The following is a 25,890-nucleotide window of genomic DNA, read 5'->3' as shown; positions in this document are numbered from 1 at the left end:
GTAACACTTGCCTTCACTTAAGTGCCCTGCAAAAATATTCATGCCCCTTGATCTTTTTTTATTGCATTTAGTAAAAACTTCAATTTATTTTATGTGACAAAGAAACAAAGTCGTCCATTTTTGGAAGGGAAAGAAGGAAAAGGATGCAGAATTTTCTTTTTTCTTTGCAAATAAAAAGTAGGGTGAATTTTTACTCAAGCTCCTGTATTCCAATACACTTACATAAAATTAAGTTAAACAAATTAGCTTCAGAAATCACAAAATTATGTGCGAATTCTTCTGAATAGAAATCTAGTTCTGTGAAACAGAGGTGTGCGATACTTTATATTTTGGAATCGATCCGATAAGTAAATATAGGACCTGCATCACCAATACCGCATTGACAATAATTTAAATAAGTATGTTGATAAGATACTCATTTAAATCTGATATGTCATCAAGCTATTTTGTTCAAGTTCACAGAAAAATTACAAGATTTCAATGATTACAATGTGGAAGGCATTTGTATGATTTGAATACAAATGCCTGCCACACTTTTTAGACTTTTGTTAAAAAAAAGAAAAGAAAGAAAACTGCCTAATTTTAATTGAACTTCACCAATTTATCAAGTCCAACTTTGGGTTGGAAGTCTGTGACTATACCATGACAAGATCCTTAGCTGAACCCAGAACAGATTTTGCATTATAACCTGACGAAGTGAACCAAAGACTTCTTTAAAACTCAAAAAGCAGCAATAAAGACAACAAGTTAATATTCAAACATATTTTATTAATGGATTCAGGATACACCACTGTAAAGCATTTTGGACCTCTTTATCAAAGACTCTTTGGGCATCCAGTGCCTGAAGAAAAAAAAAAAAAAAGTATATTTTGTTTTCAGACGCTCTCTGAACTGATTGCCACTGCATGCTACTGCTGATTCTGGTGTGAAGAAGAGGAAGACCCAACCAGACTGAGAACAGTTCAACAGAAGTAGAAGCAACAAACAGGAAGTTTAATACAGACTGTTTCTCTCGCGCTCCATGCGGAGCAGCAGCTAACACATCGCATCCCTTCCGTTTGCTCACTGAACGTGTCTCTGCATGTGCATTTAAATGCATCTCAGCCTGATCTCTGTACACAAAATCCCCTTTAAGTAAAAAAAAACAAAAACAAAAAAAAACATTAAGTTATGTTTTCCCAAATAAATATTGGTCCATTTATTACTATGCCATCTTCCTGAGTCATGGACATATTCGTGCTTGTGAGATCATCCTTCATCATATGACTCGCTCTTCCCCCCCGTGCCAAGACGCACGTGGTAAACCGATTTTCCAGGCTGCACCAACGCAGAGTAATCCAAGACTGCATTGGAGGCAACAAGTAAAAATCTGATAAAAACTCCCCTGTGACTGAACTGGATGTGCTGTGAATCTGGAAGCCTGGGGATCCCTTCCTGCTTTTTTTTATTTTATTTTTTTATCTTTTTGATATGACGTGCTATGGTATAGTGTATACAAACTGTTCACTTGCATGCTGACAGAAACATTTATAACAGTCTTACAGCCGACCATTTTCTCTGTAACTTTTTAAAAATATGCACATATTTGTGGAAGCTTTATTTGTAGGTTTCACAGTATGAACGTGCTTCTCTTGCTGCTCTGCTTTCAACAGTCTCTGTGCTGTGCAACGTTTTGGCAATCTGTAGCCAAACTCTGGTAGAAAACACACACATATACACACACCCTTACAGTACCTATAGGAACCTTTTAGCACCCTCTGCCTTCATTGTCACCAGCATTGACAATAATCTGTTATTGCTTGCAAATACCAAAGAAAATCAACTAAAAGAACGTAGCAATGCATTGTCCAGTTGCAGTCCTGACTTGCAGCCTTTAGAACAGAAACTAAGGGGTGCACCGACTGATCAGCCGGCCAATCAGCCAATACTCGCATGTGAAACCAATCTTATGTGATCTGGAAATCAGCTGCTGATTTTCTGTTTGTGTACCGTGAGAGATGGTAAACAAACAGACCCGCCAACAAGGTCACGTCTTCATGTTAACCATAGTCACCCTGCTATTCCCAACTTAGACACTAAAGTTACCAACTCTTCAAGGAAAACATTTGGTATTTTGCCAAAATCGGAAATAGCAGGTCAGATTCCGAAAGATCACTAAACGACCAGAAATTTGCAATCGATGCACCCCCAACATAAACTGAGTCATTTCTGTCTTTTTGTCCAGTAAAAGTGAGTCCTCACAGGAAACTGAAGACAAACTACCAGATGACCCGGAACATTGATCCCAAACGTGGAAGTAAGGCAGCAAAACAAGAACGAACAAGCCGTCATCATCAGTCTAGACGTTCGAGACGCCACTGTTCGCCTCTCTCGCCTGCCGGATGCCGTACAGCCACTTGATGACTCGTGCGTTCCTCTCGATGACCGAGATCCCGTAGGGGACTCTGTCGTTCGTCCTCAGGGGCCCGTCCTCGTCATCCTCCTCCTCATCACCGCCTCCGTACCCCCTCATCCGCTCCACATCGTCCCCGCACTCTGAGCTGGGCGTGCTGACGCTGCGGAGCTTGGAGACGGACACAATGTCTGAGTTGGCCCGGGTGAAGCGCTCCACGCCGCCCAGTCCCTCCACCTCCTCCGGGTCCAGCCCGCAGTAGTTGAAGAAGCGTTCCAGGTCAGCAGTGGCGCGCGAGTAGCGGTCGCTCAGGTCCGACTTGGAGCGGTGCAGGGATGGGTGCTTGCGGGAGGAGCCTTTGGAACTGGCATTGGAGATGCGCGTGAAGGCTGGGGAGGCCGGCGGGATGACACCCGCTCGGATCAACATCGGGCTGGGGGGTGGGTAGGCCGGAGGTGATGGCAAAGTTTGGGATGAGGTGTTGACCTTGGCTGGGAGCTGATTCTGTGATTGAGGTGGCAGTGGCGGAGGGGGGAGCTGGGAGTGTGCAACCTGACCCTGGGGGATCTGTCGGGGCCTCAGGTGGGGATGCAGTGCAACTCTCGGTGGTTTCTTCACCTCAGCATGAGGCCGAACGTCCACTCTGCGGACAGTCACTGAGTTAGGGGCATTGTAGGGGTTCTGAACACCGCGTACAACCCGTGCTGGGACAGGGGGTGGACGACGGGACAGTTCTGCTGCAGGGGTGCAACGGTTATTGCTAAGCAGGGAAGACGTGCAGGAGGAGGTGGACGAGGAGTTATTGGTACCGTGGTTCAGGGGCTTGAGGTTGTTGAGTCTGTTGCTCTTGTCCTGCTCTGCAGACAGGCTGCTGCAGATGCTCTTTACCCCTGACGATGGAGACGATGAGGAGGGGGAGGTGGACGAAGACGACTGTGCTCCGTCACATACATCATTGATTAGATTATTCAGGATATCCAGGTTGAAGGGTCTCCTTTCCCCCAGCACCTCGCTGCCTCCCCGGTTCTCCACATCAGCTGGGCAGCGGGGAACCTTCCGGGTGGTCGGGGCACCCACATTGCCCTGGGGCATCATCACCGGGGGGACAAGGGGCTTCCGGATGAGCGGTGCCTGGATGGGCGCCTGCCGAGTCAAGGCCACCTGCTGGCTCTTCACATACTTGGCCTTGTCGGCCTCCAGGCGCTCCACTGCGCTCAGCTTGCGGATTCCTGACTCGGCAGGGGGGCGAAAGTAGTTGGGACCTTTGTTGAGTATTCTGAAGGGTCTTCCTGAGGTGAAGGCAACGCCCGCCAGACGGCCATCTGAGGGCCTCAGCGTCTCCACCGGCATCACTGCGGGACCTGAAGCAGAGACGGAGGTTATTGGAGAATTCTTACGACTCTTACGTCAGACATCCCACCTCCCCAGTCTCTGGTGCCCACAGCCCATAATAACTTCCTTACCAGTCGCTGATCTGAGGTCCTTGCTTTTCTTCTGTCGCTCCTCTCCTCCTTCCTTTCTTCTTCTCTTTCCTCAGTCAAAGACTACTTGTGGGACTGGGTCAGCCGAGGTCACTGGGACTTCCTCTGGCACCTCGGTGGCGACCCACTTGGGGTGGTTAGGCAGGAGATCGGGATCAGAGCCTTAATGAAGAACTCAAAGGTCCGCAGATGAGCCAGTCGTGATAGCAGTAACACGGCAGCCTTCTCTGATCCTCTTTATGACGTCCTGCTCGTCTGCTGAAGCTTATCCGTCCAGCTGTGATCATAGGCAAACACTCAGCCAAGCTGCTTCAGTCCTGGAAAGGTAGAACAAGGAGTAGTCCGGGTCAGACTCAGATGGAGTTTCTGGTTGTTGCTCAACAAGAAAAAAAAAAAAAAAAAAACATCCACACACTTAGATACACATTCTCTCTCTTTCTCTCTTCACACCGACACACACAGCTCTCCGTCTGACAGACGGAGACTCTCTTCAACTCTGGAGTGGAGCAGACTGGGGGGGGCAGAGAGGTTTTAATACTACGTCTGGCTCCTCCCAGGCGCCCAATCAAGCTGCAGGCCGGGAGTCGTGGAGGCGGGAGCCGCTCCTGTATTGGTCCGGCTCGAAAGGCACTCCAACCAATCAGACCTCTCCCCACCTCCCCTCCTCCTCGGAGCACAACAAAACACTGAGGCAAGGCTTTCATTCAAATGAAAATTCATTGAAAGGGAGAAAGGGGTGGACGGGTGCGGTGGAGGCGGGGGGAGACAACGGACGAGACAGATGCAATTTTTTACATTGACTTGCATCAAGCTCAGTGGGGTTCTATGACGACGCTGTGCAGAAAAAAAAAAAACACAATCGCACTTCTTTGTTCGTCTCTGTGTCGGGAGGAGAGGAAACAAAGTGAAGAGTCTGTTTGTGTGTGAGCAAGTGATTCTTTAAATAATTAAACAAAGGATATTGTTATTTTAAAGATATAAACTGGTTTCCACACAGTTTAATAGTTTGTTTTGGGTCAAACACAACTGAAGTCATGAAATGCTGGTTTAAAGTTCAACAAAGGCAAACAGAGAAAGCTTTTATTCATTTATTTGTAGAAATAACAGCGATTAATTTAGGATTATTTACCGCAGATGTCAAAACTTCAAAGTGTTGCTGATATGAACAATCTATTTACTCCACCTACGTGTTTCTGGCTCTAATTCTACAGAAAAACAACTTCCCCTCCCCCAGGACAGCCGTTCTTCTCATCATTTACCACATTACCTCTACAGTTACATCACACTCAGTTAAAGGGCTTTCTCCTCCCTACCCCCGCCTCTCCTCCACCTGCAACCCATCTATCCACAGTTTAATGGGGCTTTTTTACTGCCATCCTCCTCAGCATATGAACTCATTGTTTTTTCCCCTGAACAACAGCAAATTAGAAAGAAGACAGAAAGCAAAACACATCACCACGGCATTAAGAAACAGGAAGTTGGCTTGCTTTAATTTGAGCCTCAAGAGACAGAAAAACATGTTTACTAAAGCTACGCAATACGTCCAGTTGAAGTTATCATTGGACTGTGTGCAATATCAAGACAGATTGAAAAACAGTTCACACCCATAAGCCATCAGGACATTAAATGTCACTTGGTACCATTTATAACCCAATTTTAAATATTCAGTAAATATTCGTTATTGGCTGTTATTGATATCTGATCAGCCCAAATTTTTATATTGGTGCATCCCTAGTACCTATGTTTTTAATTTGCCAACATCTCCACTACTAAATGTCTCTCTTGCTAGCAAGATGGATAAAATACAGATTATTAAAAAAAATCTATTTTGCTATAACATCCATCCATCCATCCATTTTCTTTCACCCTTGTCCCTCAGTGGGGTCGGGAGGGTTGCTGGTGCCTATCTCCAGCTAGCGTTCCGGGCGAGAGGCGGGGTCACCCTGGACAGGTCGCCAGTCTGTCGCAGGGCATTTTGCTATAACACAAAACAGTTAATCATTTGATATTTTCTGTAACTCAAAAAGTCGTTTTAAAACAGAAGTGATATCTAATTACGCATTTTGATTCAAAGTGAATTTCAAATTACTGCAACATGACTAAACTTGCTGTAATATACAAATGAAAACATCATGAGATTAAATATTTTACTTTACACTGTAAAGTATCTACATTTAGCAACACTAAATGAACAAAAAATATCTTTCACAACACTTAAAAGTTACTTTGTCACAGAAACTAAGTAGTGTAGCTGGTAGATTAAGCTTTCTTTAATACCTAATGGGCTGAAACTAGCAATCCACACAGTTAGAAATCAAGTCTGACGTCTCTTCTCAGAGAAATTCTACACAATAAAAGTCCATATTTGACAGAGTTTCAATGAGCATCACAACTGTTGGCTCTAAATACCTCATCGATCCAAAGTGATGAACGTGATTCAAAGCAAAGCTCAGACATGACCTTCAAAATACCAATCTTGCTTAAGTTCATAAGTTAGATTATGAAGAAAGCTGGTTTGAAATTTCTTAATGCTCAACAGATCTCTTCCTCTAGTGTGCTTGGTGGTTTGGATGAAGCAAGAGGAGAACTTCTCTTTCAGTAATGACGACAATTACTGAAGTAGGTTTGGATAAGCCTGAAGAGCAGGAATAGATTTAAGGGAACTTAGAAGGAAAGGAAAGGTTTCAGAGTTTACTCTAGCTGTTGGGAATTTTCAGCCGAAGGAGGAAAATTGGTGGCATTATTTCCGTTTGTTTGGACAACAGCTATCTGAAGATTATTCTGCTCATCAGGAATGTAGTTTGTCTGATGACTAAACTTCCTAGTAAAAAACTGGTTTCTATTAACATAGCAACCTCTGAATTCCTCTTGCCTTAAGATTTAAATATAAGTGGAATTTCTCTTTAACACAGAATCCAGTGAGCTGAATGCAACCATCAAAAGTCTACAATTTATTTATACTTTTCATAGATGGTACGAGAATCCTGCTAGTGAAGGAAAATTATTCATGGATTTCTTCATCAAGCATATCTGTGAAAGTGCAGCTAATGAAGCTGAAATACCGACGTGACATTCTACTTGACACACTATTGGTTGACGTTTGGAAAACATCTCAGTCCCTGAGACACTTGAAAGCTGAATGGGTAAAACAGAACTTGCTTGAATCTGATGGTTGAATAACCTCAATAACAGGCTAAGAACAATATATTTGTTATTGAGCTCATATGTCTATTTAATCGCTAATTTACCAGCAAAAAGGGATTTTGAATTTAAAATGTTGCTTATTTTGTCAGCATACTTTTTAATAAAATACGATCAACTACAAACTGCAATTCTCCATTGTTACTTTCTTTTGACAAAATCAGCTATCAGACTCCCTGATGTTGGCAAATTATTTAAACAAATGAAGGACTAGATGACACATTAGCTTAAACCCATCTGCAGATAACTTTGACCCAATGACTCGTGCATTATTCAGAAACTGTTTACTTAAAAGGTAGTCATGAATAGAGAGACAGAGCACCATTTCTCATTAAGCTGCTAAATAAATTCACCCCATGTGGAGATTAGGTTTAGTCTAAGTATTTAAATGTGAAAGCTGTAGAGCTATGAGCATGCAAAATATCTCCAGGCTGGAAAGTCGTTGCAGCTGAAAACAGCAGCTATTGTCATTCGTTTTCTCATGAAAAAGGGTCAGACAGCTAAACGGTTATCTCCGCTAATGTGTGTGCAAACAACACTGCTACCCCACTGATCAATAGACCACATTAGCACCAATCAGCGTGAAGCACAAAGAAAACAAAGTGTAGAAGCATTTTGTGCAGCCACACAAACACACACACACACACACACAAAAACGGTTGATGTCTCTAAAAGCATCAGACCGCAGTCCCAGTCCAAGAAATGACATCTCTTTTCCACAGTGGAAACTTCGATTGGTTTCCTTATTATAAAAAAGTGTGATCTACAGTGGTATGAATAAGACTGCTTTTTACATTTAGTATTTCCAACCACTAACTGTGGTTGGTGGATGGTGGCTTATGGTTTGTGTCTAACAGTGAATGTAACAATGTGGAGGGCAGACGATGTGTCAGAAAGTGAGTGGGAATGTTGCAAAACAGCTTAAATGGAGCAATAATAAGATGACATACCAGCTGGTTTTAAGGTCAAAGTTAGTGAGAGAATAAAAAGAAAGTAGAAACGTGAGGGGAACGGGTTCCTCGACAAAAATCATGTAATCCTGCACAAAAAGTGTTCACACCCATTTAAGGACAGTCAAAACATGCAGAAGGAGCTCTACTCAACTCCATGTGTGGTGGAGACCCTGAACACACCATCACCATGGTGACAAATGGTGGTGGCAGCGTCAAGCTTTTCGTCAGGAGGTGTTGAGGACAGCTGGGCAAAGCAGATTTTTCTCTACATGTGCTAAGTTAGTAGCGGTAAAGGCCTTGCAGGAGAAACATCATGATAAGGTTGTATGTCTGCACCAACTGATCGGACAGCTGATCGGCCAATACTTGCATGTGAAATCGATCTTATCTACCACTGCAAAAGTCTAAAATAGATGTTGTCCCTGTTTGCTCTGCTGTGAGAGGACTGATGGACCTACCCACCAGGTCCCATCTGCATGTCTGCCATTAACAATAGTCAACCTACGTTTTGCCAACTTTAGCATTATATTTTGCAAGAAAAGGTATAAGAAACTGTATAAGCCAAAGTCAGAAAGTCAGGCTTTTTAAAGATTGGGAAATGCCTAGAGAACTGCAACTGGTGTTTTCCAAATCTCAGCTGTTCAAACAGAAAATGGTACAAAGAAAATTGGTTTCTTGGGTACCTCAACATTTTTGGACCTTTTCTTCATCACATGTCACAATTAAATAACTGTAAGATTAAATGTGTAAATATTGTCCAAAACAGTTTATTGGATCATATTGACGTAATTTCTTCCACTAATATCATTGAGTGATTGACCAGAAAAATGCAATTGATGCAGCCCCTAAAAGGTTAAGGGAAAAAAAGCAAACTTTGAAAAGCGGGGTTGAATATTTCTGGGAACAGTTTACTTGGAAAAAACAGAAAAAGAGGATGTAGCCTTCTGACGGTCCAAACAGTGAAGGCCTTGGCCAAGATGAGTTCATATGTGTGTATTCTGTGACGCCAGATTGTCGGTCATATCACAGCGCCCTTGGTCCCTGCAGACACTGATCCCCCACCCCAGTCAGCACTGAAAACAAGAGAAGCTCCGCCCCAAAGAGTTGTCAGAAATGTCCTCTAATCACACGTGGATTTGACTGGAGGAAGTCTGGTCAAGTTTGATTACAATAAAAAAAAGAAAAAAGAAAAGAAATAGTGAGAGACCATTTGCTCTAGAGTTTCTAAACAGACTGAGTGACCTGGTAAGTTTGTTAGCAGTGACTTGTGAGGGTTTTCCCCCGATGGACGAGGCAAGCAGGAAACATTTTACAACAGCATGACGATAAGAAAGAGAAAAAAAAAAAAACAAAAGGTGCTCAGCTATCTAGGTGTGTTTGCGTCTTGCAGGACGGCCCTGTTTTTACGGGTCGTCTATTTTTGGCTGCTTGCCATTTTCCAGGGAAGATTTCAAACAATACACTGGAAATGTTGTCTTAAAGATTGCAGAAGAATTTATCTTCAGCCTGACAAATGCAATATAACAAACACTGATGGGGGCTTGGAACTAGCAGTAAAGGAGCGGTGTCGATCAGTTTTGGAATGGAAACGGACATAACAGCGTACCAAACATCACCGACCCGTTATTGGAAACTTAAGAATTAACAGAATAGAATCACTTAAGACAGGTGGTGCTGACATCACCTTTCTAATTCTCATCATGCCTGCCATATTCAAAGCTCTAACTAAGCCCAATTTGAATTGTTCAAACCAGGCTCCATTTTATCTTGCCACTCATTATCCTACAGGGACATCCTGACTTCAACCAATGACAAACTGAAACAAAGAGTTCAAAAGGCTATCCGCCCGTCCCTTTAAAGGAAATTTAGGTGGGTGGGGGAGGGGCATGTCGGGGGGTCCTGAGACGTCTAATGAAGACAGACAGCCCAGCAACACGTCTCATTGTCTTGGCCTGGACACACTGAGCTGTGAACTCATTTCCTGGAATCAGAAATGACCAACATGCATAACTAACATGACCGGACTTCAGAGTTATGCAACTATATTAACCGCAAAAACAACCACTGAACCACGAGTCAGTTGTTTTAGCCCTTAAATCTCCCTTTGGCAGCATCCCAACTCCCCCACTTTGTCCATCAGTGCCTCCATCCCCCAAAAGGTGGGAAAGGATGCAAACAAAAACTTTTCGTGTTGTACAGCGTTTGATGCATGCACCTATTTATAAATATTTTATTGAGTTGGTTAGAAGCGAAAGGAATGAGGACAATTTTAGCTTAAGAAACGATTAATGAAGACAGAGAAGGAATTTGAAACGATCGTGCCTTTCAAAGCAAATTCAAAGAAAAATTATTGGGAAATCTTTTTTTCTTACTTCTCGTGACAAAAGGTTCATTGCAGCCTGATATTCAGCAAGATTTTGCAAAAGAAGAAGAAGTGGAACTTGGAGAAAGAAGAAGCCAACACGATAATTGTGTTAGGTTATTTCACAATACTGCCCTGCTGTAAGGCCAGAAAAAAAGCTTGATCATCTATGAACAGCTGGTAGAAACTCAAAAATCAGATTTTTTTTTCTGATCAAAGCATGCATCATTGCTAAGCATGGAGAGGCCTCTGCAACAACATTCTTCAGTGTAACAGTTGTTACAGACTAAATACAGACAACTTTCTATTTTAATAACTTACCATCTCTTTACCTTCTTAAAACTTTTTATGCTGCATTAAATAACATTGATGACATACACATCCTGGATGCATGGCACAGATAATCAGCTAAAACTTATTGCAACGCAAATATTTTTAGGCAAAACATATTGCATACATTAACATTGCAATAATAATGAATATGAAGCCTACTGTGTTTTAATCTTTTGAGTTTCTACTCCGTCATGGAACATGCTGGCTTTAGAAATGTTACAGATATCAATTTCAAGAGAATCGTTCACTTTAGACGTGAAGAAAAGTTGGAAAGTTTAATGTCCAATTCCTGCCATTTTTTTTCCTTCTATTTAGAAAATAGAAAAAAAAAATCATCCTGGTTTACACCAACTTTTCTCTCTCTCATCTAAACAGTGTCACTTTGCCTCTCCTCCAAATAATTACACACCTCTGCTGCAGGAAGGCTAGAAAAAATGTTTCGAATGATCATAGTCGGCTAAAATCAGTATCAAAGCTTTGCAAAATCAGATAAGAAATTGGCTCCAAATCAAATGATGCCGTTTCACAACTGTTTTGTGTTTGACCAAACAGCTGAAGCATGCAGTTTATTCAAATCACTGCCAGCATCAATGTTAACGATTTTAGATGAAAGCAGATCAGATACAGTTTTGCATCGAATTCTGTTTTTACATTTTCCCAGTGATGATTCTCAAAACCGAGATGATAAATCCCCAACTGATCTGAGAACAGAGTTAGCCATACATTAGAGCGGGAATGAGTGGCTGAAGGCAACTACCTTCACCTCACTTAGCTGGAGCTGATCCACAAAGATAACCAGAACACGCACACACAAGCACACACACATGCACTGACTTTGACTGTCACACACCCGGGGGCATAAAGTACACATTAAACTCTCGGTTTTATGCAGCAGCTACAGCACCAGAAGGCAAACAAAAAAAAGAAAGGAGAAAAACAAAGACTTTTCTCTTAACGTGGTGAGAAACATTCCAGAAACGAGTAATCACATACTGCTGCCGTGACTCAGATCCAGAACAACCATACACACAATCACACACACAGGAAGAGAGAGTGGTCACCAGGATGTCAGTGTTGGATTTATGATTAAAGTGTGTTACTCACAAACGCGCGCGCACACACACACACACACACACACACACACACACACACACACACACACACACACACACACACACACACACACACAGGTCTCATTCTCCTATAGTTAACCCATTGTAAATCCTCTCTTATCACAGACAGGTGTTGGCAGCAGAAACAGTTTCTATTTGTTTTAGCCAACAGTCTGATTAACTCTTCCTCTTCAGTCTAAAACAATCACATTATGCGGTATGAGAGAAAACTTTTCCTTTCTAAAACATCTTCTCAGTGCCGTGTGTTCGTCCCATTGGTGTGCAGCGCCGCGCTTCAACCCGTTACAGTCGGGAGAATGAAAACCTGCCCGACTTTACAATTCACATCGGTATTTTTAGATCTGGTATTCGCAGAGAAGGACAAAGAAGTCCAGTCAGCGCGCTGAGAAGCACTACAGCTACTCATACTATCGTAGACATTTTCAGGTGCTTCTTGGGGCGCATTACAATAAGTTTAAATGCATATTTTTTTCTTGACGGACAGAAGTATAATGCAAAAAAATCAATAGATGACAAATTAAACTAATTTAAAGTAGAGAAAATAGCAACAAGACGGCCCCTTCTTTTAAGTATCTAAACTCATATCTACACAACGGATGCACAGCTATCTGCTCAAACATGCAGGATATAGAAAGTGTACTTACTCTAAGTAAACAAGCCGTGAAGGCAGCTCTGAGGAGTCCCGAGCTTCACTGAGGGAAGCAGGTAACAGTGCAGCTTTATAAGTACCGTCGTGCCTTCCTGTGGAGAAAGTGTTCAGGCCAAATGAGGAGCAACCTGAAAAGTTTCCCAGCTCCTCAGGCTCCAATCCACTCCTCCTCTTCCTCCGCTGGCTGAGGAAGACTCCACCCGCTCTGCCTAGAAGTAGGAAGAGAGGTAGGGAAGCAGGAAGTGAGAGCTTTAACAAGAAACCACATGGTCCTCCCAGCACTTTATTATGATCCGGCCCTTTGTTGTTTTATTTTATTTTTATAATATTTTTTTTAATAGAAATGATTTTACCTTCCTTATATGGTTTACTTCATTTTACCTCCTGTGGCAACACTGTTGAGTTGAAAAGTATATTGAGGGCAACAAAAGATTGATTTATTTGTATTATTTCTTATTAAAAGTTGGAAAAATGTTTTATTTTCATCTGCACAACTAACACTAGAGATATTAATTTTTCAGGGTCTAGCAATTAGTGCCATTTTGCAGCACAATCAAGTAATTATGTTAACTTCATTTGGTACAAAAAGATTTACATAATCAAATATGACTTAGAAGAAATTTGATTTTGTCACCTAACATCTCCTGCTCTTTTCTGAAACTGCCTTCAGGAAGTCATTACAACATGGCTCCTCTATTAACCCTTTAACAACATTTTTACCAGTGTTTCACTTCGAAGTGGCTCGTATAATGAGCTCAGCAGATGCGCAGTTCCACAAAATGTTTGTCAATTGCTGCTGAAATGGACATTTATGGAGGATCATTTGTGGCATAATTACTTCACTTCTGCTTTTGATCTCAATTAGTAGATAAAAATATCAGCGTTTGAAGATAACCTTTGTGTTAGTAGAATTCTTTCTTTGTCATCAGATTGTCTCCCAGACATTTGCCTGGAAGGAATCCAACTAACACACTTCTAGCACTGAGGGCTGTAAGTTTATCTGATCAAAATGAAAAAAGCTGTCAACACAATTAGTTGTTCAATAACCCAACAGTCAGAGTAGCTCACTGAATGTCAGAAGTCAGAAAACAAGCACTTTCATATTGGCATGATTATATAATGAACTCAGGGTAAAAAGTTGGAGTGGAGTCCAACTAAATATAAACAAGGGAAGCAGTGAGTTCAGTTTGGTGGCATGTTTATAATGCCGGTAAACATTTAGCCATTTCCCTTTCCAACAAATTTCTTTGAGTCGGAAAGAAATTCTAGGAAAGAAATGCACTGTGAGGCAGCTGATGAAGGAAGGGGTATTACTGTAAGCACAGTGTGGTCTGTATCCTGCTTTTAAAACCTGGAAACAGAGATCCAGGAAGAGCTTTACTAATGCAACACATTTAAGCAAGTAAGCAATTCCTTATATGGTGCCTCGTTCAGATATACAAACTTCAGCATGTTTTACTGAGATGCCATGTGACACACCAACAATACTTGATACTTAATTGTAAAGTGGATGTTTCTGGATCCTTATTGAACCCTGAGAAAGAGGTAAGGCAAGAAAAATTTAGTATTGGTCATTTCTTAAACAAACAATTTAATAAAAGTAATTTTTATAACAGAATATACCAGCCTTATAAGCCAGTAGGAAAAAATGTATTGTAGCGCAGGGCATTCTGGGGAAATACAACGAAAACAAACGCTCAAGCTTGTTTTTTTGCCAAAAACAAGAAAAATCCTACAACCAATAAAATCTAATGCTACTCCATTTTTGTTTACATTTCATGACGCTCACTGTCTTCTTCAGAGGTTTTTGTGTTATTTCTTACAGTGGTTCTTTGTGCAGTATTAGGTGATGCATAACTGAGTTTTCATGTGGATGAAAATATGTATTTTCCCAGATATCCGGCTACATGTTGACTTGGCTTCAGATTCTGCGGCAAGACTTGAAAATTGAGTTTCTAAACAGGCTCTGGAGTATTGACTATTTAGCAAAGAATAGACAAAAATGTCTCTAGATGGCCAAAAACAGGAGACACGTAGGTCAACAAAGTTGCAGCTTCAACAAAATGAGATCCTAGAACTCAGAAAGGCCAGAAACAAATGCACGTCACATACTTGGCTTCAAATTTACACACTACTTTGTGTTTGTAACCCGTCACATAAAATCCCAACACAATATAATAGCTTCAGCAGATTTTTTTCCTGCACACAGTTAGTGAGCATCCCTCCCTCCTTACAGTCCAAGCATTCAGCGCTGCTTGTTTAAAGGAGTCAGCAGGGAGGGGTGGCCACACTCACCTCCCTGTGGTAAGCACACATGTACTGTACATTCTAACACAGAGATTCAGGCACTGCACCCCCATCTCACCCCGACAGTCTTAAGTCAAGCCCACATGACTGCAGTGGTCAGTCCCTCTATAGAGCCAGAAACAGCGGGCGGATTTCTCCTGGACTCTTTGCTAAGCATGAAAATAAAAGCAGTGGTAGAGCCCAAAAAACTCAGCGGGAGTAGATAGTTGGTATAATAAACATTTCAGCTGGGTCAACAAATTCCGACACACCACCTACGGTGCCAATCAGACCCCGTCCTTTCCTTCCTCCCCTCCCTTCCCTACAAATATTGAAAGAACAACATTGCATCGCTTCACTCCTTCAAAATTCCAGCGTCCTATTGGCTTTTTTCCCTCATCTCTTATGAACGCTACAATACTTCTAAGCTGGTGGATATTTTTTTTAAGTCACAATACTTTTGTAAGTCTCCTAGCAGCAGTAACGTAACTCCATGGGAACATGAACCTTCTGGCGGAGACGCAGCGGAGGCAGGTGGATTAAAAGTATTAGTGTGAGTGTGCAGTGCCTTCTCATTTGGCCAAACACTTTGTGATTCCCAACATTTAGCACACTCACGTGCCTACCTACCCGTAAAGTGATGAGTCAATATTGACACCGCGATGGAAGTTTACAAAACATACACACACACACACATTAGCGCTCTTTTCTTATTTCCCTTCCTTGATCCGTCACTTGGTCTTTTTATAGAGACCACCATAAGAGAGTGATGGGTATTAGGTTCCTCTGGCTCCTTTCTCTCATACCCAAATCATAATCTCTGTCACGTTGTGCACACACACACTCCAGAAATGCAAGGCGCGCCAACATTGCCACTCACATTACAGCATGCCTCCACAGGCCCAGTCTGTGACACCCCACATCCTTGTTGGGTTGAGAAATCAACCCACATCAAACTGGAGGAAATGTCCTGGGAAATAATTGTTAAAAGAAGAGACAACGTCAATATCTCTTCCAATATTAACGTCAGTGGAAAAATAACTTGCGTGAGGACACGCAAGATGAGCAAGAGTAGTTTAGGAGCATGTGGTTTGAAGACTAACTCTGAAATTATGCTACGTATTTGGCCATAAACCTGGAATTATTTCAGGAATGATAATAGATGGGAGCTGGATTCAGATTTCAAGAAAGACTCGGTTAACAATGATATGCAGTGTGTGCTGAATTTCACAGTCAAAACAAATATTATAGGCTGGTTCTAGCGGAAATGTTCTTTACGAAAAAATGTTTCACAGGCCATAAATTTATATAAACAGGTAATGTAGCCAAGGAGACCCTGCTAGAAGTCTTCATTGAACTGAAGAGTTTGTTTCAACAAACTCTTCAATTTAATGAAACTGAAGTACAAGAAAACTACTTTTTTGGATATTTTAGCTTGCCAAAACTCTGACAAACATTGATTTATTTATTTATTTTTGTACAGCGCTTTATGATGTCATGTCTGTGAGAAGCACTTTATAAATAAACTTTACTTACATGCCAAAACATTGTCACAAACATATAGAGTTAAAGCCACATTCCAAAACATGATCATGTCTACCCTTGTAAAAAACCAGCCCCTTGTTCCTCACTTCATTTCAGCATGGTACTAACGTCTGAAAAGATCAAAAGAAATCAGAAAAAGGTAGATCAGGATTTTCAGTTTTTGGCAAATCTATAAAAATACAGAATAAATGCCATTGCTAAAGCTACAGGCAGACTGTAAAACAGCGTAAAAAATTTACGTCATTATTCACAATGTTTCCTTCTGTTCGCTGATTGGCCTGGTAGAAATTCTCCCTGATTGAATTTAAGTTCAAGGGAAATTATAACAGAGTAGAATTGCGTAGGCTACATCATACCACAAGTTCAAGGTATGAGCTTGTGGTATTCAAGGGTTTTCTGGGCTTAAAAGAAAGTTTCCAGGCACTGTGCACCTATATCCAGTAAAATCAGTTCAACACAATAGAGCAACATGGATCCTACTTGTTCAAACCGTCTGGTTAGTAGGTCAGTGGGTCCAGTGAGTAGGGGGCAGGGTAGATAATGGTTAACCCAAAGTATGTCTCTAGATAACGACCTCTAAACAGCCGGAGGTTCGGATGACAACAGGGCAGAGTCTATCTCACGTGCAGAGCTGGCGCATGGCCTTATGGGAATAAAAAAAAGGAAGGAATGAGGAGGGGAAGGCTGGGATTCAAACTGTCATCTGCCTAAGAAGGGTGCAGCAAGTGAAAATAAGTGGGCAAGCATGCCTACAGACACCTGCTGCAGAGAATTTGAAACCAATTAGTACATAAGTACCAAATGTTGCTCACTTAACTTGAGCAGAAATCTATATTTAGGTCCTAAATGTCTGGTTAACCAGCCTATGACCCAATTTGAAATAATGACTTAATTTGGGCTGCCTGCAACACAAATGCCACTAGATCCAAATCCACTCCCACACTAGGTGGACAAAGAGAAAGCATTAAGGGAGATCTGTTCAGACGTATAAAACTGTATTACATAACACATTAAAAAACTTTTATTCAAGTAGTAGCTAGACCAAAACCTGAAGGATCATAGTGTTTTGGAAGGACAAAAGTGAGGGCCACCTGTCTGACTCCGTATTGAGTTCATCTAAGGATCGTTGGCAACAAGACTGGCCATCCATACGTGAAGAGTCGGCATGCGAGGTCTGAGCCACTGTAGAACCAGAGACTAAAACCTGCCAGGACAAGTAACGCTGACCTCATTCCTCAGCAGGAGGCTCGCCCAGGCTGCAAGCATCCAGAGGACTGAAAGGCTGGAGGGAACTTCTGCAGTCAGGAGACTGGGGAATTCAGGACAAATATAGCTTACAGACTTAAAGCTGATGAGTATTCTCCATCCAATCTCTCTGACTAAAAACTATTTTGCAAAGAATAGGAAATGAAATGACGGATGTGCAAAGCTAGTTGAGACATTCCCTCAAAAAAAATAAAAAACAGCAGTTGTTAGTAAAATGTACATCTACAAAACATCAAATCAGGATGGATAGTAGATACATCACACAGAGAATTTTTTGCAAAACCTCAAATAATTTTCAATTCACTTTACACTAATGTTCTTCTTTGTATTGGTCTGTCACATAAAATACCAAGAAAACAAGGCCGAAGGTTAACTAAAAAGTTAGTTGCCTTAATCCTAAAGTGCTAATCATTCCTTATTTGCACTCACACTCAAGCAATACATCAGCAAAAGTGGAAGATAAAATGCTAACTTCAATTTAAAAAATATCAGGTCTTGAGAAACTACCACCCTCAAGCAGCAATTTAACTTTGACTTTATAAATTACATGTACAGACATATCGTATGTATGTATGTTTATATCTTGTTCTCTATTCGTGTTTTACTCTGTTCTTCCATGTTTCTTGTTCGAAAAAAAGGTATTTGGAAATAAAAGCAGGAGAACATGAGGACAGGAAATGGAACTACAGCAGAATTTCATCCACTTCAAAATAAGAGCATGAATATAAACGACTACTTGAAGATCTCTCTAACATCCAAAACTTCAACACAGATGTTTAACTTTGCTTAACTGAAAGTTTACAAAACCACCAACTAAATTAGCACATTAGAATTTATCCAGAAAAAGCTATTTAGGTGATGATGAATGCTTTCAGTTAGCAAAAGTACCAAATGAAAAATGTGCTCCTCTATTAGCACATTCACAAGCTACTTTGTCATTTAGGCTGTGCACCCACACAGATCCGCCATTTTAGGGCGAAGCAATCATTTTTGTGTTGAAATTTATCAGATTTATGTTATAAAATGTACTGAGCTGTGTCTTTTTTGAAAGAATGACTGCACTTTCCTCTCTCCATGTAACCCATGTGCATATTACTCTCACAAACAATACGCATGACAGTACGCTGACGTTCTGTTTTTAGCGTCATTCTGTAGCAGTGTTAAAGCTCCACAGATAGGCCCGGCATGCTTACTACAGTGTTTTCTGTGATGCTGTCGTGTGGACTGGATGCAGCATCCTGTCCACATGACAGTCTTCATAGTTTTTTCTTAATTTTCTTCTTGATTGTTTACTTAAAATTTGGCATGTTTGTCTCCATGTGGAGGGAGACTGAGTTGACAAAATGTGTATAAAGCTCCAGGGGTCATAAATACTTTTGCAATCTGCTGGATTTCTGCACTACAGGCAGAGGTACAGTTAACCACAAACAGACACAATGACGCCATCCTGCCTTGTGATGCATTTTTAAAAACACATCACTAATCCAAATCTGTCATAAAAGATGTGAAAAATTAGTCTGTGGTGTTTTCCAATTAATCACACATTTTTTGTTACACAACTGACTAAATGAGCAGACAGAGGTTACAGGCTCATGCAATCACATTATACTAGGTATTCCAACTCTATAACATGAAAATAGGTGGGGTGATAATATAGCTGAGATTATATGTTGTAGCTTTTCTGTCTGTGCAGTAACTCTACTACGCCAAAGAGGACGTCTCCCATGAACCTAAATTAGAAAGGATTCCCTCTTTTTTTTTTTCCAGATGAGCTAGATTCAAAAACAGGGCATCACCACAAGGGAGGACCAAAATACTGCAGGGTAAACATGAACAGCAATATGAAAAGAAAAAAAAAAAAAGACTGAGACAGAAAACCTCACTTCCCAAACCTCAGACATGGTGACGGATAAAACACTGTAAAAAAGTTGTAAATCTTAAATTCTTTCTTAGCTGTGAAGCTTAAGAATTGAAGCAGCCAAAGAAAAACAAAATAAAAACAACTTAATGAAGCCCAAAACAAAATAAAAACTAGGTATGCACTAGGGCTGTTGTGATACAATGATCTCACAATATGATACACAGTATTCTGCTCACAATACCATATATATTGCGATATTCAGCAAACGATACAATTCAATACACTTTTGCAATTTTCTGAAAGATTTTAGAGGGACATAGTGATTTTGGTGATATTTTGTGACTGTTATAGAGTTGGATTGAATTAATTTCACTGAAAAAAACGGGAAAAAAATGGAAAAAACGATGAAATGAAACAACCTCAAGTTGCTGGATTTATACTGAGATTACCAACAAGGAAATGAATCTCAACTAATTTTTCTACAGTAAGAGAGGTTAAATATAACCATACATTTGAGTTTTTTCTATTTGTACAAAGTTTTGAGAACCACGCATTAAAGCCATATGAATATATTAGTGAGAGCCACAACTCTCTTAGTGAAGCATTAAGAGGCAGCTGTCAACATAGTAAACCTTTCTGAAGGGGTGGGAGTAGCTGGAAAGCAACAGGAAAGAAGTCAAGTGTTAATTCCAAGAAGAAATCTGTGCAGACACGATTTCCCAAAGTGCCAGGCTAAGAGGGAATATTTACTTGTCTAAAAATAAAGAAACATGTCTATTTCCAACATGGGTAGTAGTTAGAGAAACAACTACACTGCCGGTAAACTATAATCCTTCAACATGACAAGATGTTCCAAGAGCATGCTGGGAGCAAGGTCCCATTTCCTGCTTCAATCCCAGCGAATGAGCGGCCCCAGAACGGGACGCCAGTGGGTTGTGGTGGGCCTCTGCCTTGAGCCGAAAACCTCATAAGCTTCTTTCCAGACACCACCAACCCTGATTCCTTAGAGCTTTTCATTTCTATCCCTTTATAAATGGGAAGAGAAAACAAAATCTGTTTGCATTTCTCTGAAGACAAAAGTGAATAAGAATCTGTTGGTTTCTACCAGCAGTGCATGAACTCTGTCATAAGCTAATACTGACTGTGGAGTGAAAGAGAAGCCAGGATGTTCCAGAATTCCAGCAGCATCAGCAAACCCGCCGTGAAGAACGCTCCCAACACCGAAAGCTCGTAAAACACGCTCCACGCTGACACGTAGACGGACTTTTCAAGGCAGTAGGATGCGCATTCCCGGCCTGGGAATGATTAAGAATGGATATTACAAGGTGGTGTGTGTGTGTTTGTGTTGCTGTGGCCCCAGGGAAGATAATGTCTGAGAGTCATTCATACCCTCTGGTTAATAAGAGCTGAACAAGGTGACAGCTACACCATACTTTCTGACAGCGCAAGGCAGAGACGGAGCAGTTCCAGAGGGATTTGCCCAGCTTCGTCACTCCCGCTGTGTGGAAATCTTTCAGATAGTCATCAGTGTTCAGCTGACTCTCAGTCTACTGAGGAAGGACAGCTTGAGCCAATACAGGAAGGGTCATCTGAGTAATAGAAGCACATTTCAGGTTCAAACTTCCTCTTGTGACTGAGAAAAGGGAACCATTTCCCTCCCCCTGGTGGAAATACATCAACAGCTTTACTTTACAGAGGGAAGCCCATAGTGACCTTTACACCACATTCATATCCTCCAATGCACAGGTGGACTTCCTCTCCTAACGCATCACCATGCAAATACAAATACGATTAAATTGCACTTTTGACATTGGGCCAATTTTTCATCAAACTGCTAATTTGAAGGTGATGTTAGCATCCAATTTGAAAGATTCAGTTGATTTTGTTGCTCGCTATATGGATCGCAGTCTATGATTTGACAACAGGTAAAGCTGAGGCAGCATTGTAAAAGAAGTAAGAAAAACTTAATCACTTAAAACCAATGTTTTTGATCTTTTTTGCTCACAATTATGCTTTAGCGCCAATAAATGCGGGGATCTGCTGATTTTGTGTGAATTTCCACAATCACATATTAGTGGTGCCCCCAAAATATTTTTATAAGGGTGGTCAGACCAGCCCAGTAAGAATTTTAGGTGGGCACAGCTTAAAAACAAAATAAAATATATATTTATAATTTTATTTATTTATTTTGTATTCATTTGGTTATAGATTTTTACATTTACGTGGGACATCCAGAATTTTTCAAGAGGGGGCCATTGCTCCCCAACCCCCACTTTTGGAACACCACTGCCGCACAGTCACAAAATTCTAGAGGGAATGTTTAATCTACTTTAGAGCTCCAGTTCATGACCTAAAATATGGATAGCATCTACACTGCACTAAAGATTGCACGAAGATGATGTGTTGCAATTTCAAAACTTCGGGCTTGTGAATCAACTTTCAGCAGATTCAAGAGTAAAGTTCAACTTATTCCAATTTCCCACAGTTAACAATACCTCAAACATTCCTCTCAGCTCTTATCACTGTACAGTCACTTCAGGCAGTGGACAAAATATTCCACTGAGAAATAGGAATCACCTTCAGGAAGCAGACACATCACTGGCTTCACTGTAAATGTACAGTCAGACCCCTGGTTATTCTTCTCCCGGTAAATTCAGATTGAAAATAATTGTGTTTAACAAAAATTGAAAGCAAATGAGGCAGAGTAATCCCAAATGGTAAAAAAAAAAAAAAAAATGCAAAAGGTGTATAATTTTTTTTTAATTGTATGTTGTCTGGGATAGTGAAAGTAATGACTATTGTTACCAATAACTGCTGATCAGCTCTTTGCATGTATCCATTGTATTTAAACGATTTATCTTAAGAGTTTCGTGCCATTGAGGTTGGAAGGCCTCCTTACCATCACCCTCCACAGACTCAATTCAGACCTCTGGCTATTCCGCTCCATCTTTCATTCACAAGAAACAAAAAGATGAAAAAACTAAATGTTTTCTTTAAATCTAGATTTGCTACAGGAAGGGGTTGTAGAGGTTGTATTTTACTTAATATAAACTGATAAAAAAATTAAATATTAACTAATGAGATTTCTTTTCAAAAATGGTCAAAAACTAAACATTGAACTCCCTTAAGAATGACATTTTCTCAGCCGGCAACATATTGATGTGAAAGAAGTGTCTAAAACAGAAAATATTTTGCGTGCAACCTGAAATTAATGCAGATTAAGTTCACACTACTCTCTGAAACCTTTCTTCATCTAGTAAAAATGCTTAAATAACTCAAATACTGCATCTTAGGCCCCATATAAGAGCTTGTCATGCAAAAAAATGATTCGTCATAAAATCAAGAAAAATACAGAGAACCCTGACTGCAGTCTATGAAGACATAGCAGTCTTCATAGACTGCTATGTCTATGAAGAGACATAGCAGTCTCTTCATGAGACTGCTATGTCGCAGTCTTCGGTCAGAGGTTTTAAAAGGTCTGCTGCAACACAGACTGCTACAGGAAATTCTTCCTGCCCACAGCCATCATTATCTACGACTCTTTTAATTACGGCAAATTAATTGCATCTGGTTGATCCAAAGTATGGTTATGATCGCCAAAAAAACGACACAATAATTTTTATTTATTTTTTTTTGAGTGTGGTTTCACAAGTAGAGCAAATATTTCACACATTGTGGTGTTTAAAAAATCTGCTATCACATCAGTATAATCAGTCCAGATATGAACACTCAGAGTAATGCAGATGTTGACCTGTAGCTTGCCCAAATTCGTTAAAAACTGTTAGGTAGCCCGTTAAAAGCATCGACCCGAAGGCTACAAATGGGATGCTAACGTAAACGTCGTAGATTACTTTCTTCACACATGTGCAATATTTGTTGTGTTCATAACTAAAATGCATAGTCGTGGGAAAACACGTACCTTTCGTTACTGCAGTTTTTCTGAGTCAAACGAAGCTGGTGGGGTGTTTTAATAAAAGTTCACCAACGTTATAAAAACAAGCTGGGAAAACTTTCATTGAAACTTTTCATGCTAGCGCGGTTGATTCCATACGCTAGCCTAAATAGGACTGCAACTATTACTTCCAGTCTATAAAATACGAGCATACAGTGTCTCATACGTATCCAACATGATATTAAATGAATATGCTACTCTAAGGAAATTATAAGTTTATAAAGAATTATGAAGTAAAATTAAAGGGGTGTCTGCGTAGAGCACCCCTTCTGTAACGCGTCACAGCTTTGGTACGGTCCGCCTTTCCTTCATTGGTCATTCGGGGCCCTTCACAATTTTTGGAGGATACTAGTGTGCGGTAACCTAGCAACTACTGTTTCTCGCGAGAATGGACACATGGCAGGCAAACTCTGCCAAAAGCATAATAGAAAACAGACATTTGAGTTCAACAGTGCTTCCGATATTTTTATTCACTCATATGCTTCTATATCTTTTGTTTTGTCTCAAATCCTAATAGTTAAGTACTATACATAAAGACTTAGCTGGAAGGTTAAAAATGGATACATTTTCCTGTAAAAGAAGGGGAGATTATTTCCTGTGGTGATTGAGTAACCATGCTTTAGTATCCACTGAGAAAATCCCACCACAATAAGGAATCAAATTACTTTCTAATAAAGAATATTATAATTGTAGGGTTGTAACGACCCCAGAAAACATCCTTAGTGATTCCACCGGATTCCTCCGGTGGAATCACTCCTTTAGAGAACTATATATGGGTGTAAAATAAATCTGAAAATATCATGCTTTGTTGGCATGTAAATTCTTGCTGCAAATTCCAATACATACCCATCTGTATATGCATGTATGCTCATTTATATCACTACTGAATGATGCACTCATATCAGGGATTGTATTGGAAGCACTTTGCCACAATCACATCATCAGAGACAAGACTTCCATAGCTAACTTACATACTAAATGCTTAAATTTAAACCTGTTCTATGTGCCATATTTGAAACAATCATCTCAATTTAATTTCAAATTAATTTGAGAGCACACAAACAATTTATTTATAAATATATTTGTAAATAAATCCAGGCAGAAAGGGAATATTTTAAAGCTAACAAATCCCACAGAGAGTCATCCAAGAAAGATTCTTTCACTTCAGCTGGGTCATAGACGTCCTTTAGGTTCTCGTGGAAATGGCCAGTGGAAGGGCTCACGTTCAACAAATGACAAAACAAACTGTGGGGATGAGCTAATGTTTTGGCAGCAAACTGCTTTAATTAACTAATTCAGGACAGCCTGAGCTCTAAGGAGAGGAGCGTTTTTCTCCCCTTGATTCACGTGTGTGCGTGCAGAGGAAACTGGTTCCCATGAGGACAAATGTTATTTTGTTCTCCTCTGAAACCCAACCGGTACTCCTTGGAGCGCTCTCCTTTGACTCAAGGAGAGGAGGCTAAACGTCTGGATGGGTGTTGATAAGAATGAGAATGATGCAAAAATTTCCACACATCAGAAAAACTGCCAAAAGCAGCATGAGATGCGATATGACACAAATTATAGCTTCAGATGCTTGCCTTACATCTTTTCTGAATCCAATCATGAGAAAAACGGTGGTTCTTATTTTCCTGTTTTATGAAGGGAATGTAAATGTTGTTCTGTTAGCACTGAGAGGTGGATAGTTGAAGTCGTAGTCCTGGTCTTTCTGTGTGGAGTTTGGATTTTCTAACTGTGGCATGTGGGACTCACTCCCACAGTAGGAAAACATGCATGTTAGCTTATCTTGCTGCATTTCCACTGACCATATAATTGCACAATATGGCATTTTGAAAAAAAATTTGCTTAATGACAACATGGCAATTAAAAAAAAACTTTGCTTTTTGATACCATGATGAGGTGTTTTATCTTTGGTTGTATCAAAATTGGTTCATTTCGCAAAGCTGCAATGGAAACATCTTTTCACATCACACCAGTCACATGATCAACAATCAGATGTTGCCACTGTCACAAACCACGAAGAAGAAGACAACTGGAAGTAGCAGCAGGATCGTGGCATGGCATGTTTTTTAACAACATATTGCATGAACAAACTTTTTCACTTGTGATTTTAATTGCTTTTCTTATTTAATGGAAACAACGCAATTGCGAAAATGTGCTTTTTCCACAATAGTGGAATACTATTTTTATGCACAAGGTTTTGTGCATAAGCGAAAATGCAACGACTGTTAGCTCTAAATTTAATGAGCTTTTAGATTTCTGTGTTGACTGTAAAGGATTCGGCTCCCACTTGCAAATCCACTTCTGATTCTGTTCCTATTTGTTTGGGTTGCCTTTAGTTCCTTCTGTAGTTTCTGTCTGTGCTCATTTTAAATGTTGAGTCATAAAAATTTCAACTTTCTCTGACTGATAAAGCCGGTATTCACATGAAGACAGATTACTCCTTCACACTGAACTCTGTGGAAATTCCAAATGC

At 40.5% G+C, this 25,890-nt stretch overlaps 1 protein-coding gene across 2 annotated transcripts; it reads right to left on the bottom strand.

Annotated features, from left to right (window-relative positions):
- Window positions 1-747: 747 nt before the first annotated feature.
- Window positions 748-23,688, bottom strand: LOC103466912 (protein FAM110B). Of its 2 annotated transcripts, XM_008412823.2 has the most exons (4): window positions 23,382-23,688; window positions 12,500-12,713; window positions 3,856-4,190; window positions 748-3,753 (listed from the first exon to the last, which is right to left on the bottom strand). In XM_008412823.2, exon 4 carries the CDS (start codon window positions 3,740-3,742, stop codon window positions 2,339-2,341), a length of 1,404 nt encoding a protein of 467 aa, XP_008411045.1. In that variant the 5' UTR covers window positions 3,743-3,753; window positions 3,856-4,190; window positions 12,500-12,713; window positions 23,382-23,688; the 3' UTR covers window positions 748-2,338. The 2 variants fall into 2 exon arrangements, with proteins under 2 accessions (XP_008411045.1, XP_017161512.1); XM_017306023.1 differs by lacking the exons at window positions 12,500-12,713; window positions 23,382-23,688 and adding an exon at window positions 4,289-4,312.
- Between the last annotated feature and the right edge of the window lie 2,202 nt (window positions 23,689-25,890).

This window comes from Poecilia reticulata, linkage group LG7 (assembly GCF_000633615.1).
Source record: "Poecilia reticulata strain Guanapo linkage group LG7, Guppy_female_1.0+MT, whole genome shotgun sequence".
NCBI classification, from domain to species: Eukaryota; Metazoa; Chordata; class Actinopteri; order Cyprinodontiformes; family Poeciliidae; genus Poecilia; species Poecilia reticulata.
This window is presented reverse-complemented; position numbering and strand designations above follow the sequence as displayed.

Coding starts and splice junctions, on each gene's coding strand:
- LOC103466912 (XM_008412823.2), bottom strand. CDS start 3,742: ATGCCGGTGGAGACGCTGAGGCCCTCAGATGGCCGTCTGGCGGGCGTT.